Below are 20,411 nucleotides of genomic sequence, written 5' to 3' on the forward strand. Positions count from 1 at the left end.
TTATAATGTGAAATGATGTACAACAGAGATAGCCATGTTAGAATTGAAAGATTGTAAATGATCTAAACGTCCATGAACAGATTGGTTCAAAATAATATTAAGTCCGTTTAATACTGAATAAAACATTAACCTGGTGCAAGAAATCAGGAAACACCTCATGTGTCATAGGATGCAAAATCCAGTGTACCCTTCTGTAAAATTAGAACCTTTCCAGAAAATTATTAGGGTTGTTGTTGTTGTTGTTTTAAGATCATTCTATGCAGACTCTTAAGGAGTTGACCTTCTACTAAACATACATTTGAAAAACTCCAGGAGAAAATAGCAAAAACTTTCTGTGTTTTAGGCAGAGGCAGGAGCCATTGTATACTGTATCCTCACTGGAGGTGAGAATTTACTTTAAAGCGGTCTCAGGGCATTTAACGGCTCAGGGGCCTAAAGGAGCTGCCGATGAGCTGGTCTTGCCCCAGGTGATCCAGACAGTGGGATGCAAGTGTCCGTTGAACAGGTTCACGGGGCTGCTCTCCTGCGTAGCGACATGAACGTGCTCTGGTGTCCGACTTCATGTGTGTGCTTTAGGATGATTCACATGCCGTTCTCACCCTGCATTAGAAGGAGGTGGGAGGCATTGCCAAGATGGCCCAGGGAGGAGAGCAGAGCCAGGGTTGAGAAACCGCCTCATTGAAAATGGAGAAAGGTTGGAAACCCCACTTTAGGGCCACACTGTAGGTTGGAGCTGTGAATGTAAGAGAAATGCCACTTTTCAAAATTAAAAAAGATTCCACAGGATCTAACTTCTTATTTTACCTCCCAAAGTCTACCTGGAAACGCTCGGTTGCATTCTGCCATGTTCTGTTGCCTCATCATTCCTACAAAGTGAGACGATGCTTTCGTAATGGAGTCAGAGAACTTACAACTCTGGAGAAATCCACTCACAGTTTGTTGTCTGGCCAGTGAGATGTGTGCGAATGCAGTCTTAAATCTTCCCGTAGGCTGGGGCGTCTTGAGCAGGTGTCACTGTGGCAGCTCTGGTCCATGTGGCAGGTGACCTAAATAATGTTGGGGAGGCCACACACAGGAAATGTCATCAGCTGTACCCTGGCAGCTCAGCATGGTGGCTTCAGCTGGCCCCTGCCACCAGAGAGAGCTTCAGGGAGCTGTAGGGAACATTTCATACTAGGAATAAACGCCACACTCTTTATTACCTGTGACCATAAATCTTTTGCATCTGGTCCTTCACTGTGAAAGAATATCCAGTTGCCTAAAAAGCAGCTGCTGTCATTTATTTCCCAGAGGATTTTCTGTAGATCTTTCAAAGATCTATAATTTTATCCATGTTTTACATGACGATACCAGAAGCATGTAAAAGACTCAAAGCTAGAAAGAGAGCAGTCAGTCAGTATGAAGCTCAAGGACGTGACTTGACCTTGCAACAATGGACCCAAACCAAATTGATGACATTTATCAGGAATAAATGTAAAAGTCTGCTGCTAAGTTCAACTAGTCACTTCCTCAAGTGCATGATGAGGAATTGGCAGGGATTCAAGGCAAAAAGGCTGAGTGAATGAGTGTGTGAGTCAACAGAATAACACAGAGAGGACCCCGCGTCTGTATCTGTAGCTCTCAACATCAGCTGCTCAGCAGAATCACCTGGAACCTTTACAAAATCTTGATAGCCAGGCAGAACCCCAGACCAGTCATATCAGAATTTCTGAGAGGTTGGACCTAAAGCTTCCCCGATGATTCCCGTGTGTAGCCAGGGTCAAGAATGCTTGTCCTAGACTGCCTCACGAAAGCGGCCAGAGCACGAAAAATGCTCAGGGCTCCTTCAGAACACTAGGCACAATTCTGAGTTTCACTTTTGAAATGGAATAGAGAATGCATTCCATTAAAAAAAAAAAAAAAAGTTGTTGAAACTATGGGCATTTGTCCTAGAAGAGAGAAGATTCTAGAAAATCTGATGGCTCTGTTTAGTCTGGTCATGTGAAAAGGGAGTGTCTTCTTAGTTGTATCAGAGAACAGAATCTAAACAGTGAATTTCCAAAGAGGCACATCGTGTCTAAATATAGAGAAGGATTCCCTAGCACTAACACTTGGCGATGAGAGGCTGCCTTAGGAGGTAGTGAGTTCCTCCACCTTGGGGTTTCTTGAGCAGAGGTGGACTATTTCTAGAAGGCATTTATCTGTTGGAAACCCCAAACCTGGCACTGCAACACGGTCACCTGGGATTGGGGATGGGGGAGTTTTGAAAAAATAGAGATTGCTAGGCCCCATCCAGCCCTCCTGAATCAGAACACTGGGAGGAGTCCCAGACGTGTATTTCTAAAGTGCTTCTTGAGATGACTGTGATGAATACCTTTTCCAGAACAACTGATACGGAGCTCCTGTGACAAACCTAAGATTCTATGATTCTCTGAGTTGCATTTTGGTTATAACTCTTGTTTCTTCTACAAGCAGTGAATGCGTGCACAGGTGGGTGGGGGAGCGAGCGAGCTAGCTCAAGTATAAGGCTTTGCCCGCTGGGGGCTTGTGGTCTCCGGAGCAGAAAGGCATGGAAAAGAAGGAGGGCCGGGCCCTGTCATGGATGAGTGAGCCATGTCCAGTGTGGGCATGGGGCATCACTGGCCAGTTCTGCCTTGAAGGACGTCTGGGCCATTGATGCCTGCACGGCATAGGCAGCCTGTGTGAGTGAATATATTTAAGGAAAAGAATGGAACGCAGGGAGGTTCGTTAAGAAAGGAGTTCACACTGGGGCGCCTGGGTGGCGCAGTCGGTTAAGCGTCCGACTTCAGCCAGGTCACGATCTCGCGGTCCGTGGGTTCGAGCCCCGCATCGGGCTCTGGGCTGATGGCTCAGAGCCTGGAGCCTGTTTCCGATTCTGTGTCTCCCTCTCTCTCTGACCCTCCCCCGTTCATGCTCTGTCTCTCTCTGTCCCAAAAATAAATAAAAAAAACGTTGAGAAAAAATTTAAAAAAAAAAAAAAAAAAAAAAAAAAAGAAAGGAGTTCACACTGAGTTCTGGACCGCCAGGCCCGATGGAAGTAGATGTGTATGCGTGTATGTGTCTATTCAGTCTGGGGTATGGGAAACCCGGCTGGCCCATGCCGAGGGGGATGGCTGTGTTCTGACTGTCCACGCTCCCGGCCACACCACCACCGGACATCTCTGGCTGCCTCTGGCCCTTGTGGAGCTACACTGTGTCATCTGTAGTATGTGTACCTCATAGGCCTGTTACATGGACAAAATGAGACAGTATTTGTGAAGGGCTTAGCCTTCTGTCCCATTCGCAGAAGGTGGGAAAGGAGCTGATCTTTCTTTATATTGTTTATTTTGAAATAACTTTAGATTTAGAAAAAAGTTGCCATGACAGTAGGGTTTCTGCCCTCATGTCAGCTTCTTCCATCGCTGGGCACATCTGTCAGCTAGGAAACTAACGTGGCTAAGTTACCATCAGCTAAACTCCAGGCTTTATTCAGTGATACTCTTTAAATTACTACTGTTAATGGAAAGAAATCTAAAGTTTACTATGCATCTAAAATTCCCCCAAATTTGGTACTTAAATGACACGGCCACCATGGTTTTACATGAGGCAGTGCTATGCTTCGATCAGCAGCGGGAAGACTTAAGGCAGAAAAGTTACCAGGAATTTCCCTGAATGAGGAGGCTTGAACCCCTGCTCAGAAAACACACCTGCCCGCATCCAAATGTTGCGTCCTCCTGAGTAAACCCACTTGATGAGGGGATGGGCTGTTTCAGCCTGGCCAAAGCCCAGGTGACCCTGTTTCTTCAAAAACCAAGAAACAGGTTTGGTGACTTCTGAAAACAGGAAGAATGCCTTTCTTTTTGAAAGCCAGGATATTTTGCCCAGCTGTTCAAATACACTCAGAGAAAGCCTCTTAGAACCTTTGGCTTTCAGAGCTGTGTCCCAAATTCCAGCCCCGAAAGGCCTGGCAGGCAGAGTGAACACCAGCCGACTCGTTCCCCAGACCTGGATTCTCTAGCACGATGCGCCTCGGTAGACTGTGCCCCGTGCAATATCAGCCTGCAGGGAGCTGGGGTCTGGGCAAGAGGCCTGCAGAGAGGCATGTGGGATCGGCTGTGGGCACACACAGTTCTCAAGAAGGGTCTGCTGCATTTGTTAGAAGCTTGGCAGCAGATTCACTTGGAAGGGGTGCAGAAGTTAGCCGGGAGGGGTAGGGAGACCGGAGGTTGAGATGTCGCCGAGCAGACAAGTCGGGCCCACGGGACCAAGGAAAAGGCCAGGGGGAAGCCCCGAGAACTTTGATCCTGGTTACCTGGGAGGATGCTCACAAAATTAGGAAGCCGAAAGAAGAAAGGAAGAAGCAAATATAATGGAGGGAAGCTGAGTTTGCTCTGGGTCACATCAGCTTTGAGGGGTCAGTAATGAAGTCCTCCCGGCAGTTGGAAACGCAGGTCTCAGGCTTGGGAAAGAAATCCGGTGCAGTGATGTAGATATGGGAGTTATCCACAAGAAGAATCCTGTCCTGCAAGAAACAACAGTGAGGCAGAGGAGAGCCAGGGACAGAATCGTGCCGAATACACCTTATTGTCAACTTTCCATAAACGTGTAGATCATGGCAGAGCAAGAGGCAGCAGAGGAAATGGAAGAAGCCACAAGGGGTGAGCAGGGGTGGAGCGTCCCCGAGGAGAGCACGTCTGAAGAGTGGCGGGGACGACGTGCAGAGAAGATTGAGGCAGGGTCCCTGGGGTGTGGGGGCAGGAGTAGGCTCGGACCCTAGGGGGTTGAGAGACAGGAGGGTGTCTGTCCGGAGCAGAAAGGAAGCTCCTCTCTCAGGAGGACTGTGATCAGGGATTTCACCCGTGGAGCGGTGTTGTCCTGCCAGGATGCTCCGGGGGCTGAAGAGGAGTGGGGGGTGAGACAATGATTTGCAGCCCTCCCCCGGAGTGCACAGCTTCATAGTAGCTTCACGGTGAGCAATCCTAAAACAAAAAATGAGTAATAAATCTTTTCATCCTACCCACTCTTTGAAGCTGGTCATCCTTAAAAGAAAGTCATAGGAATTCCTCAAAAAATTAAATCTAGATTTCCCATGGCACCCAACAGTGTCCAATCCTAGCTGTATGTTCAGAAGAATTGAGAGAAACGGACCCAGACAGATACTTCTACACCCACGCTCATAGCATCATTATTCACGGGAGCCAAAAGGTTTGGTTTGGAAGGAACCCCGTGCCCTCTGATGCATGAATCATTAATGGGTAAACAAAATGTGGCACATCGTACAACTGAATAATATCCTTAAAAAGGAAGGGGATGCTAGGGGCGCCTGAGTGGTTTAGTCAGGTCAGCATCTGACTCTTCGTTTCGGCTCAGGTCATGATCTTGAGGTTTGTGAGTTCAAGCCCCGTGCCGGGCTCCAAACTGACAGCACGGAGCCTGCTTGGGATCTTCTCACTCCCCTGCACTTTCTTTCTCTCTCTCCCTCACACTAAATAAACTTTAAAAAGGAAGGATATGCTGATACATGCTACAACACAGATGCACCTTAAAGACATGCTAAATGAAATAAAAACCAGAACAAACAGTGTACAATTCCACTCATGAGCTACTTAGAGCAATCAGATTCAGAGAGACAGAAAATAAAACGGAGGTTGCCAACGCCTGGGGTTGAGGAAACAGCTAGTGTTCGGCTGTCCAGAGTTGGGCAAGATGAAATGTGGGGATGGGGGCGCCTGGGTGGCTCAAGTCGGTTGAGCAGCCGACTTCAGCCCGTCTGGATCTCACGGTTTGTGAGTTCGAGCCCCGCATTGGGCTCTGTGCTGACAGCTCAGAGCCTGGAGCTGGTTCGGATTCTGTGTCTCCTTCTCTCTCTGCTCCTCCCCCACTCATGCTCCAGCGGTGCCTTTTCGAGGTGCCTTTTCCTGGGAATGCAGACCGCACGGTGCACACATTCCGCTTTCTACCATGTTCCTCATTCTTGGAGCCTCTTTCATTCCCCATTATTGTTTCCCTATATCGTCCAGCTGCTCCGTGAGGTCGATGGGGCTCCCGACTGAAGCCATGGGAGGTGAAAACAGACTCATTACCTTTTTAAGTGACCCAGAAGGGGATGCGGTTGGCGATCATGCCAATCAGCCGGATGCCGTGGTTTTCCCCTGCGGGGTTAAGCTCCTTGCTTCTCTGGCCTGGTTTGAATTTGGGACCGACCATGTTGGGAAATGCTAGAAAGGAGCCCTGAGGTTAGACAGCCTGTGTCCTGAGCTCATCACACACCTGAGTGCGTCCTGTACGCAGGGCGGGTGGGGACACTGCACCTCCCTCCACTCCCCAGAAACGTACCTCAACGACAGGCAATTTCTCCCAGCGTCCTCTCCCCTTGTGGTGGATGCAGGCCTTCGAACCTGGCATGAGCACACGTTCCACGTGGGTACGCACACACACATCCACGTCTGCCCTCCTGTCCTCTGTGCGCGTCGGCCCCTCCACACCTCCCCCCACCCGAAGTAGACATCTGTAGGCTGTTTTCCACGTGTACATAAGGAAGGGATCTGATTTCTATGTTATTTCCCAAGATAAGGCTGACTGCAGACCACGCCTGCAGTTATCTTATGGAGTAATACTGACTGTCCCTCAAGCGTTGTTCACAATTGCCTAATCCTTACCAGACCAGTCCCGTGGGGAGGTCTCCTGTCTTCACCGTAGGACATTTACTAGAGTCCGTGAAAACTGTTTTCCTTCTTCTAGAGCAAAATCAGCTGCCATGCCTTTTCTTGTGGAACATTCTTGTGTGATGTATCCCACTGCCTCCCAGGGTCCCTGCAGCGATGAGTTTGGTTGTGAGCAGGAAGTCTGGGTTACAACCATGTGTCAGGAATCCTGAGAGGCTTTACTCCAGCACAGTCCACCTGGCATCTCAGTTCCTCATGCACCTGCCTTAGCGCTTGGTCAGTCGTTTCTGTGCCACTTAGTCTAGACTGGAGCTCGGGAATGGTGTTGGCTTGGTTGAATGCCTCATTGTTTGCTTGTCAACTGCTTCATAACTGGTTAAGGCTCATTTTTATTGTGGTTTCAAATCCTTTTGTGCCTCATCTTCTGCAATGACTTTGAGATGGTTTACAAATGGAAAACAGTGTAAGAAAAGGATAAAGACCTATAAAGCCGCACTGTCCAATATGGCAGCTACTAGCCACTTAAAGCAATCTCAATTTAAAATAATCAAGGGGTTCCTGGGTGGGTCAGTTGGTTAAGTGTCCCTCCGACTCTTGATTTTGGCTCAGGTTGTGGTCTCACAGTGAGTTTGAGCCCCGCATTGGGCTCTGTGCTGACAGCATGGAGCCTGCTTGGGAGTCTCTCCCTCTCTCACTGCCCCCTGCCCTGCTCACACAAACACACACACTCTCTCTCTCTCTCAAAATAAACAGATTTGAATAATCTAATAAATTAAAGATTCATTTTCTCAGTAACACTGGCCACATTTCAAGGCTCATTAGCCACATGTGGCTAGTGGCTATCATATTGGATGGCAGATATAAAACACGTCTTCGTCATCACAGAAAAAGATCTTTTGGACAATATTGGTCTAAAAATGAAGAAGAAATAGTACACATTGCTATAAGAAACACAGGCCCTTGGACACAAGTTGCTGAAAATATCTATAAAACAAATGTGTGAAAATGCCTTGGTTTGGTTCACGGTAAATCTTGAAGAGTAATAAGTTTATTTACGTCATATCTCCAAGGGTCAAGGATTGATCTTTTGTAAAGCAGAAGGGGGTCTGGCAAGTGTGGATGGACAGTGCTTTTACAAAGTCTGATTCACATGCAGAGTCGTGGCATTAATATTAATAATCAAGTACCATTAATGCGCATTTACTGTGCGTAGACTCTTGAGACACCTGGTACTGTTGTAAAGTTGGTGTTATTGATAAAAATTAAAATGACCACCAGGATTTTCCCATTCGATCTTCAAAACCAGGTTGACCAACCCTTGGCCAGATCTGGCCTGCTACCTGTTCCTGCTAATAAAGTTTTTTTGGAACATAGCCACACGCGTTTTTTGTTTTGTTTTGTTTTTTTTACCCATTGTCTATGGCTGCCTTTCACAGGTGAATACTCATGACACAGACTGTGTGGCCTGAAAAGCCTACGGTATTTACTATCTGGCCCTTTATTAAAACTTGTTGATCCTTGTTGAAAAACACTTCCCTAGGTGTAGGTGTTATTCCCATTGTATGATTGGGAACATAAGGCCCAGAGAGGTGAGACCCCCGACATAGAACCCATAAGTGACAGAGGTACAACTTGAACTTGGGTCTGATCTGATCCTCAGCTTGTGGCTTTGCAGCTGTGTTGTTGAGGCACAAGGCTTCACTCCTGGAAAGTGGCTGAGAGTGCATCTGCCGTGGATTCCTCATTCTCTCTCTCTTTCTTTAATGTTTATTTATTTAGAGAGTCCCTGAGCAGGGGGGCAGGGCAGAGAGAGAGAGAGAGGGAGAGAGAATCCTAAGCAGGCTCTGCACCGTCTGCACAGAGCCTGACGTGGGACTTGATCTCACAAACCATGAGATTACCACCTGAGCTGAAATTGAGAGTCAGTCACTTACCCAGCTGAGCCACCCAGGCGCCCCAGATTCCTCATTCATCACAGGAGAAAAGGAGAGTGTGGCTTGCCCTGGGCCACACAGCAGGAACCCGGAAGAGCCCCAGCCAGCACCTGTGCCCCCAACCCTTGCATCCTTTCTTTCTGCTCCTGGCTTTGGGATGTCAGCTGTGCTCACTGAGAGGTCCTTCTGCTCCGGACACCCTCCTGTGCTGTTCTCTCAAAAGGGGCAGGAAGTACATGGCATCTGGCCAACACTGGCCCTGTGATGGCTTTGTCTACAGGAATATCACCTGTAGGGCTCAAATCTGAGAAAATGGATTCAGATTTTTTTCTAATCCACCAAGAGACTATTTAATGGTGAAGTGGCCACCACTGAGATGGTAATATCCGAGGTGACTCCTGTGGAATTTAGCTGTGTCGCAGCATATCCTCGGAGCCTCTCTGTCCGCTCCCAAGGGATTGCAACAGAAACCACAGCAAGGCTCCTTCCAAGCCCTTACACACTTTGTTCCGTCCGCATGGCACAAAGAGGCAGGTTCAGATGAGGGGACTCAGCCTCGGTCAATAGGGTGGATGGACAGCCTGCCCAGGTGGGAGAGTTAACGCTGGACTTGAACCCGGGCAGCATGGCCTCCAGGTCCTGCCCTCCATATCTTACTCAACCGCCTCTTAACCTTGTCCTTGGATTTGCTGACAGGGCCTTCTGCCCCCTCCCTGTGGAATTTCTCAGGGGCCTTAGTTTCGCACCAAATGTGCTATTTACTGAGGGAACAAGAGGAGGAAGGAGAGTAGACCTTCCTCCACAGGCTACCTTTTCTCAAACCACATGGGCTGTCGGGCATTGTTCTCTTCAACAAGCATAAACTGCTAACTGCCTCCTTTCCTGTTTGGGTCTTATGGAAGCTTTTCTATTTGCTAGCTCATTAACACATATATGTGACATGCTAGGAACTTTTGAGGACCCATATTTCACTACTCCCCGTGGTGTCTGGGAAATCTTGAGCGGTGGTGTTTTTGGCTCTGGCTGAATCAGACACAAGGTGGGTACACGGCTATGGGACCCTAGAGCAGAGAGCATCATCTGTGGTATCTCTTTCACTCTGGTTTAGGTCAACAGAGATGCTAAGACCATTACAATCTGAGACGAGGCTCCTTCTGTATGTTACCGTCAGGAGGACTTTATTTTATCTCTTTGATTAAAAAAAAAAGAATAGAGGTTGCTTGCCGATTTTGTTGGTGAGAGTTTTGGCTAACGTGAACTGAACATTCCCTGTGTTCCAGACACTGTTAAATGCTGCTCGTGTATCATGTCTTTTAATATTTACAAGCACATCATTAGGTAGATACTGTTGTTATCTCCTTACCTCACAGGTGAGGAACTGAGGCACAGAGAGCGTGAGTTGCTTGGCAGATGTCACACAGCTGGTTAAGGGCACGACTGGATTTTGAAACCAGCTGGTCTGCTGTCACTATGCCTTTAGCACCAGAGGCTTGAGGCGTAACGTTTAGAGGGGAAGAACTCCAAAGAAGCCGGTTCGTTGCTGTTCACTTGTAACTAACCTGAGAACAACTTCTGGCCCCCGGGAAACTCCAGCCCCAGGCATGATCTGAAATAGCCCCTGCCTGCCCCCCTGTGCTGCTCATGCTGTTCAGGCTGTTCCTGGCCACATACATGCGCACGCGCGCACACACACACACACACGTGCACACATGATGGGGTAAAGATGTGACACACTCTTTTCCTTCCCAGTCACACATTTGGGGCTCTGGTGGCAGGGCCATCTCTCCACTTCAGAACCTTGAGCTGTGTGTGTGTGAATCCCCGTGTCCACAGACTTGGACAAATATTTATTGCGTCCCTATTATAAATCAGTCATTCTCCTCAATGTTCAGTGAACAAAACACGACACAGTTATCACTCTCCTAGAGCTTGTATTCTGGTTTCATCCTTCGCTCTGTTCTGTGTCAAGGAGGCAGCCAGACCAGCCGGATAAGATTTGAAAGGGGTATCCTTGGAAGGGGGGGGGGTACTTAAGATCGCCTGCTCTCTTTCCTACTTAGGCCAAGCCAAGAGATCAGGGGGCCTCTGACCCTTTTCTCAGAACAGAAATCCCTGTCCATATTCTAGAGGTGTTAAAAATGATAGCTTTAAGACTGGCCACATTGCTATGAGAAAGCACCTTGTGGGGCACCTGGGTGGCTCAGTTGGTTGAGCGACCGACTTCGGCTCAGGTCATGATCTCACGGTTTGTGAGTTCAAGCCCTGCGTCGGGCTCTCTGCTGACAGCTCGTGGCCTGGAGCCCTGCTTCAGGTTCTGTGTCTCCCTCTCTCTCTGCCCCTCCCCCTCTCGTGCTCTGTGTCTCTCTGTCTCAGAAATAAACATTAAAAAAAATATTTTTAATTAAATAATAAAAAAAGAAAGCACCTTGCATTTCTACATCTTACAAAACACTGTTAAATTGTCTCATTTGACAAAACAATCTTGTTGCCTTATGCCCATCTTCCACCCCACCCCCCATGGAAAATGAGCTCTGAAAGTCTGTTGGTATAAAACCAGGTAGGACTACACCCCATTTCTTGCTTTCCCTAGAGCCCATGAACCTGGGGGCAGGGAGGTAGCTGTAAACGTGTTCTCTTTCTATCTAGAACGATGCTGTCAAGTAGCACTTTCGGCAGTGATGGAAATACTCTGTGTCTGCGTTGTTCAGTAATAGCCACTGGCCGCATGTGGCTGGTGAGCACTTCACATAGGGCTCGTATGGGTGAGGAATTGAATTTTAAAAGTTCATTTTAAGCGGAGTTAAGATGTAAGCAGCCATATGTGGATACTATACTGGGTGGCACAGTTTTAGAGGCTTTAAAGGGGAAAGGACTCTGGAGTGGAAGATAGGAGAATGCAGCCTTCCTTTCCATTCATGCGTGAGTGTCACAGCACCTGACATTCCTCTCCGTCCACTTCCCTGGAATTCAGAATCTTCAAGATCGTTGTCTAAAGACTCGGGGTGGTTCTCTGAGTGCCGCCCCCCGACCCTTCAGCAAAATCAGGCTACTTCTTGTGTGTCACAGCTTTAGTTTGACGATTTTCATTGGTTTTAAAAAATAAGACCATGCAAAAAGTGTTTAAAACCATTGCTGTCAAGGTAAACAGCAGTGAAACTCATTGGAGACAAGGCAGTGTGGTCTACCTAGAAAACAGCCTGGAAGCATAGGCAATGGAGGAAAGTTTTGAAAAATTAGCATAAACAATGGAAAAGAATTTATGGGGTATACCTGTATACCATGGGGGGGGGTCACTTACACACTTATTTATATAAATTTAAGTTTAAAATTTTATGTTTGATTCAAAGCCAAGAAAGACACTACAAGGACACTGAATTCATTATATTCTGCCCCAGCTGGCTTTCCACTGTTCACCCAGGGTTCCAGGGACAATGATGTTGGTGACTGTTTCCTGTTAACCCATGAGCATGAATCATGGTCTCAGTCACATGTGGGAGCTAATTTTCCCTGACTTATCTGCCTTGTTCCTGACTGGACAGCCCACTGTGCTTTGAGACCAAGCTGCTTTCCTAGAAAAAGGAAAACAGTTTTTCCAATCACCTGAACCGCAGGCGGGTTTCTGCTGGAAAGCACTTTGAGAGCGAACATTCTCCAGGTCGCTGATGAGTTTTAAATGGCTTTTCTGTTCCCCTGCATTTTCATGTGTGGCTCATGAACAGGACTGAACCCAGGTGACCACTTCAGGTCTCATCTGGGTGCTATCAAGCCTGCCCGTGAGTGGGGCTGTGACTTGTGCTCCTCTTATTAAACAGGACCTGGCCTTAAACCCAGAAGAAAAGCTGATGTAAGCATCCTAGCATTGTAACTGACGGGCATGATGTCGCCAAGAACGGGAGGCATCTGCCAGCTGAAGGTACCGCTCAGAGAGTGAATCCCTTATCTGTAGCTACCAAAGGGAAACACTCAAGCGCCACGTGCCTAGTGAGGATGCCTCCGGCCCGAACGTCTTTCTGGGGATGTGAATTAAAATTCAAATGAATTGGATTTTCTTCTCCAGGGATCTCAAAGGGTATTGGAATCCATCAAAGAATATTGAAATCAACATAGATTACCTGTGGCTAATATATATGTTAGATGTGTGTAGTATATATAATATATAAACATAATGAATAGATAAAAAGATAAATATCTAAATATTAGGTATATGATATAAATATAAATACAATGTATTACTCTGGCTAAATTGTTTGCGTTGAACCCAGCCACCCTCCCTCACCCACACGTTCATGGAAGACGTGTCTTTATTCATTTACTTATTTATACATTATCTTTCTACTTACGCGTATACACAAATACATGTGATCACAGACCGTTTTCATTTAAGATCCTAAAAACCACAGGGACTAGTAAGGGCAAAGATGTGATGTCTGATTTGCAAATGAGGCCTGAGAATGAGGCTCACAAAAGTTCAGTCCATCTTGCGGGTCAGGGAGCGCCCAGACACAGAGTGAGGTGGGAGAGCCGCCCCCTCCCCCTCCAGCTCCAATCGGCAGTTGGCTTTATGTTTCAGTCTAATGAGATGATGCTTCATTTCTCGGGAGGAGAAGGGAAGGGCTGAGTGTTTGGTGAACATGCTTGCGTTGATACTAGGCTACTCGAAATGCCCAGTGGGTCAGTCACTACCTGCTTTCCATGGTAAAGAATCTCAGACACTCGACTGAAGCCAGGCCTGATGTCCCGCTCCCCAGAAAACACTCACGGTTGGGAGATGGCATCCTGAGGTGCATAGTACCATGTGGGATAGCTGGGGGTTGTATCACCAATGAATGAGGCCGTGGACATGCTGTAAACTGTCCTAGGGTTCCATGAAGATTTCATGTTGACCCGGGATTGGGGGTGGGAAGGAGGGGAGCTGAGTGGTGATCTCTCCCATTGGCCTTGCCCACCTGCACCTACTGCCAGTGTTGTATTTCCCGACAGTCAGAGTCAAAGCCCTCAGGTGCGAGGGCTCCTTGTACCCCTCGGAGACAGCCTCGTTACTGGTCTCTCCCACAGAGAACTGGCCCTTCTAGCCTTTTCCTCCTCTTCGTGGTCTGTCTGCTGCAGAGTTAGTGACCAGCTCACATAGTCGTGAGTGAAGTGTCTACCGAGGGGCAGGAAGACTTGGGAGATTCATGGTGGGGGGTGTGGGGGTGTGTTGGGCCCAGCACTGAGCTAATGTGTCATTGCTCCAGGGAGTGTATTAATCATGGTGCACGGGGCAGAATTTAGCTTCTAGGAAGCTTCTGAGTACATGGGTTTCCAAAGTGAAATTGTCAAAAGAATTTTCAGCTTTGTTGCCGCGCGGTAATTACACGGACAACAACTATGTGGCCCTGTCTTCTAAACAAGGACCCTTTTCTTGTGAGGTTAACATCCAGAGGATGTTCTGGAAGAATTATAATTACTTTTTTCATGTTCTTAATAATAAAATGACCTTTTAGTTCTGAATAACAAAGCAGATGCTTTGAACTTGTGGATTTGGTGGCATTAACATGCAAAGGAAGTAAAAACATGACAGTATTTCTATAGGAAGCAGCAGTTTTGGTTTGCCCTATTCCCATGGACTGGCGCCATGTTCTGGAACCACACAGGGGTTGGGACTGGCCATGTGTGCTACTGGGGGGGGGGAGGTCTCGGGAGGCGGGCAGCGCTGCCTGGACCAGATGCATTGACTTCTGCTGTCCCCACAACACCTAGAGCTGGCCCTGTTTGAATTTATCCACATCACTGTCTTCCCCAGGGCACAGGGCACTGACAACGGGAACCCAGGGCTATTTCTAAAATGAAAGTAAAGATGCCAAAGACAGAGAAACAGGACTCTGCTAGCCAGCTGATGCGGGAAAATATCCCCTTGAGTTTGGAGCTTTAACATCAGTACGTTTTCTTTTAACAGTGGGCAGAAGAAGGACGTGCAGTCAATAAAATCTGACTTACACTACATGCTCCACCCCACCCCCCATGTCGCTTCCCAGCACTTCATTTTCCCTTGGGCGTTATCTGCGAGAAGGAGGAAATTGCTTGTTATTAATAAAGCCCCCCAATTCTCCCCTTGCCCATCCAATCCGGAGGACTCTGGCTAAAATATCTAAATTATGTCCTTTGAACTAACTAAAGACCTTCCTTAGCTGCATTTGTCAAATGGTATGCCCATTTGAAAGTTTTGGGGTCACTTACATAAGTTTCAGGTCATATCTACATACCCCCAAATCGAGTTTCAATTGTGCCTTGCCTTCTCTTATTAATGTGTGGCATTTAGTCAAAATCAGGACATTCTGGCTCAGTAGGTTTTTTTGTTCAGGTGTTGGGGGCGGGGGGGTGAGCAGCAGGGAAAGGGAAGGGGAGCTTTCCAGCTCCTTCCAGGGCATCACGTGATGGTGAAGGTGCAGGCTTGAAGGAGGGGTTCTGTAAAGCAGAAAGCTTCTGTTTGAGGCCAGAGCTGCCTTCTCCAAGTGTATAAGGAAGAGAGCAACCAGTAAACTCTCAACTAAAAGTAGGCACACATCAGGATCAACAGAATGGCCAAACAATAAACTTCTCAATAGAGATTGGATTAATAACCATTTGCTAAAATTCCGGAGATGCCTGCACCCTGCGGTTGACAGGGCAGAATAATATGCGGTGATTAGCAATAGACTGAGCACCGTCTCTAAAGCAGAGCCTGGGTTTAAGTCTGTCACTTAAACATTCTCCGGTGACCCCATTTTGGGAGGAATTTGATCCACTGGGTGGGGGATAGGAGAGACAGACAAGGGAGGATACCTGAGGTTCCCGGCTTGAGCGGGGGGCAGAACAGTTACATCATCAAGGGGGTTAACATAGGAAGGGGATTGAGTTTGGGCAGTAAGATAATTAACTCTGGAACCTCTTGAGTTTGAGATACTTGCAGGGTCATTCATGTAGAACCCTCTGGTGGGTGTAAGAAATACAGTCCCTGGGTCATTTGGACAAGGGGCATTTGGGTACAGATCTGGCATCATGCATAGAACCCGTGGGGAAGCCAGGGATTATACAGGAAGAAGTAGGAAGTGAAGAGAGCACATAAGCACAGATGCGTTCCCAAAGAACACAGACCTCAGGAGTAGCCTGAAGAGGGGGAGGTGGCCACGAGGACTGAGAACTGACCTCCAGAGGCCTCCCAAAGCTGGAGAGCCAAGTGCCTGGAGTTGGGGGCCCCCAGGCCCAGAGAAGCTGCCTAGGGGCAGGGTTTAGGCAATTAGGAGGTTGGTGGTATTCCTTCTCAGAAGCACTTCAGGGGGTGGAGGACAGAATCCAGACTCAATTGGAAGAGGAGCAGTGATTAAGGCAATCTGCCAACACCCTTTGTTTGGGCAGCTGAGAGGAAGCAGAAGGATTGGGGAATTCTGTGCGGGGGGAGGGGAAAGGAATACAATAAAGAAAGCGCCCAGAAGCCGACACCGACCCAGGCTGGGAGCATAAGTATGTTGTCTGTCCCTTTATTCCGGAGCAGCTTTAACTACCCCGTGGGTCCGGGTGCTCTGTCTCCCTGGTGATGTAATCTACGTGTCTGCTGAGTTAGAACCAGGGGAATGTGTCATTTCACTGCCTCCTGCGGGAAGCCCCGAGCTGGGGCTCTCTCTTCTGACTGGAAGCCCCATGCCCGGATTTTTACTTTTTTTCTTTTTCATGCATCCCTCTCGTTTAAGTTAGCTTCTAGCTCTCCTGAACAGTTCGTTTGAAGATATTAGCCATCAGTGGGTAAATTCACAGATACACACCGGTGCCATGGTTGGAGGGGTGTGGGCTGGACCCCCTGGACTCAAGTTCAGGCCCACGGTCTCACGATAGCTGACATTAGGCAAGCCGTGTGGTTTCTTTGTGCCTCGGTTTCTTCAGCTGTTTAATGGTGCTGATGATGGTACCTGCCTCATAAGGCCGTCATGAGGGGTAAATGAACTAGTGTTTATAATGTGCTCAGCACAGTGGACCGTGCTTAATAACCACCTACCGTTATTGATATTCCTTTCCTCTCTGCTGCTTAAGCTCTTAGCTTATCAACATTGGCTGCAGCCCAGAGCCACAAGAAATAAGAATACAGTATGCCCAAAACTCTGCTGAAAGTGCCCACATCTTTGTCATCTTTCACCCAGCACCTCTGCCTGGGGGGAGTCTGGAACCTCCCTTCCCTGCCCCTCTCTGTACCTGGGACACCCATCCTGCCCACTTCTGCCCCTGTTCCCACCTCCACACGTGGGGCTCCTATACCTCCTCAGTTATGTTTTTCTTTTCCCCAGGGCTGTCCACGCAGCTCTTTGTCTGCTTTAAGCTAAGGGCTCTTGGGACCAGAAACCTTGTCTGTTAGTGATTTCCAAGCTCTTGTAATGACACCCAAATCACCCAAGCGTGAACGGGGAAAAAATTTGAAATGAGACCAAATTAAAATGATAGCACAATGGTTCTTCCCTGTCTCTTTCGAAGTACAAGGGGAATTCTTTGCAGAAGAATGGGGTGATTTCATAGTCTCCTTCCGGCGCTAACATTGTGTGACGCCCGGAGAAGGGAGAGGTACAAATAATAGGGGATTGGAAAGGAAGGCATAAAGCTTGCTGTTTTGTGATCTGAGGCCAGATGTTTTCCGGTTATGTTTCCACTGCTAATGCTTTTGTTTCCAACCCTTTTGCCTTTGCTTTCAGGGAAGGCCGCTCAAATGCCCACATCAGAGGGGATTACCAAAGAATCGGAGATGTCCTACTGAAGAACATTCAGGGTATGAAGGTGAGCTGCTTTGGGATTCCGGTGCAACAAGTTCCCTAGGGAAAACCAGGCTGGGCCTCCCGGAGGCCTGGGCTTCAATCCCAGTGCATAACCACACATGACCTGATTTGACTAAATACAGGTAAACGCAGGGTGAATTCCTCTGTCCTCGCAGACAATTGCGTTTGGAAGGAAAATGCAGCCCCTTTGGGGGAAGTACTTGTAGTACTTTTCCTCCTTAAAAGCTCTGTGCTGTAATCAAAACAATAGGTATTATCTGAATAAATCATTCAGCACTCATTTTAAAAAACGATGTAGACAAAACGTGGCTTGGTCGACTGAACATTGCACTTTTCATCAGTCATTTTGGCTTCTTGTAAGTGTGACGAAAACATTGGGTTTAGAGCCAGGTAGGAATTCTAATCAATCCTATGACTTGAAGTCACTGTACCAGGCAAAGACATTTCTAACCAGCCAGCAATATCTGCAATGATACAAGAGTATCCCACCAGACATATTGAACCAATATTCTACCTCATTTTTGAAATCTGCCCCATCTCTTAGCAGTGAAATTTTCATTTTTACATTTTCATCTTAATTAATGCCTTTAATATAGAATATTTTAATTCACAGTTTACCTTTTGAAGACAAATACCTCTCTATTTACATTTTAAAGTGATCTTCCTACATTTCAACTGGCCCAACAAAGCCTCTCTAATACCTTTACTAATAACTCAGAGCAACCCCTAAAGAAGGAAGGTTGCTCCTGCCACCATTTCCCCCCATCCAACCAACCATCCATCCACCCCCCCATCCCTCCCTCCAGGATTAGCTGAGCACCCACAATGTATAAGACGCTTGTACAATAAAAGTTACTGTTGGAGTTTGAATTAATTCCCAAGAATCTTACTAAGTTGTTTAAGGCTTTATTTTTCCCCCTTAGAATGATCTATCTCATGAGGCAGGACAAGGGGATGGTGGGGCGGGGGGTGGTACACAGAAAAGACAAGATCTAAAGCCACTCCAGAGATTTCCTGTTTCTCTTAACAAAGATCAAGATACTATTTAACAGGCCTTGAGCACACTTTTTTACAGTCTTCAAAAAGCAACACTGCCCTCTGGGCAAGACAAGAGAGAGGCCATGAAAGCTATCCAGATTGCAGAATCCCATGCAATGAATGCAAAGAATTATCTAAGATGTTCTACAGCCATGGTGTTTTTAATGCTTTAAGTAAGGCTGATCCACAAAACTCAGATGTAACAGTAACAGACCTCCTTATGCTTTCCATAGTATTTTTTATTAGTGTATTTTCTTTTCTAAAGCAGTTTTAGGTTTACAGAAAAACTGAGCAGAAAGCCCACAGAGACGTCCTACATGCATACTTGTGCGTGCGCACACACACACACACACACACACACACACACACACACAGTGCCCTGGTACTAACATCTTGCATGGGTGTGGGATCTTTGCTACAACTGATGAGCATTATTATTATCTAAATCCATAGTTCCCGTTAGGGGTCACTCTTGGAGTGGTACATTCTGTGGGGTTCTGCCAAATGCAGAATGTCATGTACCTGCCATGACAGGATGACACAGGACAGGGTCACTGGCCTAAAATTCCTCCAGGCTCTGCCTGTTCATCCTTCCCCTCCTCCACCCCCTGGCACCCCCCGACCCTTTCCTGCCTGCATAGTTTTGTCTTTTCCAGAATGTCCTATAGTTGGACTCACACAGCGGGCAGCCTTATCAGACTCTTTAACGCTTGTTAAAGATACTCTTTTTTTCTCTGTTTTGTAACATGTTTTTGTTACTGTTGGACTTTCCAGTTATTTTCCTATGTCCGGCCTGTTTTTTTGGCCCAGTTGGGTTTTCCCTCTTTTCTCTCAGTATCCCCTTCATCTGAGATGGCAGCTGACTCTGGAATGACATGGGTTTGAACTGCGTGGGTCCACTTACATGTAGAACATTTCCCATAAATACAGGATACCATGAATGTATTTTGTCTTCCCTGTGATATTACATATACCACTATATGTTAATGTTAACCATAAGGTTTCTAGTCAACATTAGGCTATTATTAATAGTTCAGTTTGGGGAGAGTTAAAAATTACATGCCGATTTTTTTAAAAAATATATTTTTTCACATTTATATTTATTTTTGAGACAGAGCACGAGTGGGGGAAGGGCAGAGAGAGACATACACAGAATCCAAAGCGGGCTCTGGGCTCTGAGCTGTCAGCATAGAGCCCGACGCGGGGCTCGAACCCACAGACCGTGAGACCATGACCTGAGCCAAAGTTAGACGTTCAACCGACTGAGCCACCTAGGTGCCCCTAAATGCTGATTTTTAATTGCGTGGGGGAGTCAGTGCCCTTCACCCCAGGGTTGTTCAAGGGACAGCTGTATAATCCTGCCCAGGGAGGGCTCCTGCCTTCACAGACTCCCTTCAAGGAGGCTTGGACTCCACCATGGGCCTCCAGAGACGGCAGTTGGAGACCTGCCAGCCCATTCCTTGCCCCCCTTGGGGACAGTCCCCAGCATCACCAGCTGTCCTTTGTGCCTCGTCCACGGAGAGCTGACAGGCAGTGGTACCCACCCTCCTCTCTGTTCACCTAGCGCCTGAGACCTCCTAGAACATACCTGATTTTCGCTCAGAGCAGCTCTTTCTCCTCAGTCTGGTGAGTTGGCATTTTTGTGGTTAGTCAGCTTCGTCGGCTGTGCTGGCATTTGAGTTCCTGTGCGGATGCCATGAGCATATTTATAGCATGGAGCTCCGTGCAAGCAAAATAAAAATAGGTGGAGAGGCTCAGAGAGCCACTGGCTGCCGTTTTTAGCATTTGTTTGGGTTGCTTTTTCTTGTGGTGGTTATAGCTGGTTTTAAAGAATTTTTATGAAGTATGAAGGAGAGCCAGCAGAAGGTTCGAGAGATGTAGAAGCCCAGGATAGCACTCTTGTCCAAAATGCTTACAGTGATCTACAGCTTGCAGTGTCCTTCCTGTCCCCCACCCCCACAGACCCCTGTGTTTTTACCTGCATTGGCAGGGGCTCAGCCAGACTGGGGCGGTTCCCAGAC

General features: G+C 47.4%; 1 protein-coding gene and 1 long non-coding RNA gene across 6 annotated transcripts in view; one reads left to right on the forward strand and one right to left on the reverse strand.

Annotated features, from left to right (window-relative positions):
* The window catches only part of FARP1 (FERM, ARH/RhoGEF and pleckstrin domain protein 1), a 294,892-nt gene that overhangs the window by 254,114 nt on the left and 20,367 nt on the right, over positions 1 to 20,411 (forward strand). For all 4 annotated transcript variants that reach the window (XM_045444576.1, XM_045444559.1, XM_045444583.1 and 1 more), the window contains exon 17: positions 17,272 to 17,353. In XM_045444576.1, the coding sequence (XP_045300532.1) occupies positions 17,272 to 17,353 (82 nt within the window). The remainder of the gene's footprint in view (positions 1 to 17,271; positions 17,354 to 20,411) is intronic.
* Positions 86 to 20,145, reverse strand: LOC123580221. 2 transcript variants are annotated; one of them, XR_006703193.1, is made up of 3 exons: positions 19,979 to 20,145; positions 6,639 to 7,077; positions 86 to 4,958 (listed from the first exon to the last, which is right to left on the reverse strand). It is a non-coding gene; the product is annotated as an uncharacterized LOC123580221 (long non-coding RNA). The 2 variants fall into 2 exon arrangements; XR_006703192.1 differs by lacking the exon at positions 6,639 to 7,077.

The sequence above is a fragment of the Leopardus geoffroyi genome, chromosome A1 (assembly GCF_018350155.1).
Source record: "Leopardus geoffroyi isolate Oge1 chromosome A1, O.geoffroyi_Oge1_pat1.0, whole genome shotgun sequence".
Taxonomy (NCBI): Eukaryota; Metazoa; Chordata; class Mammalia; order Carnivora; family Felidae; genus Leopardus; species Leopardus geoffroyi.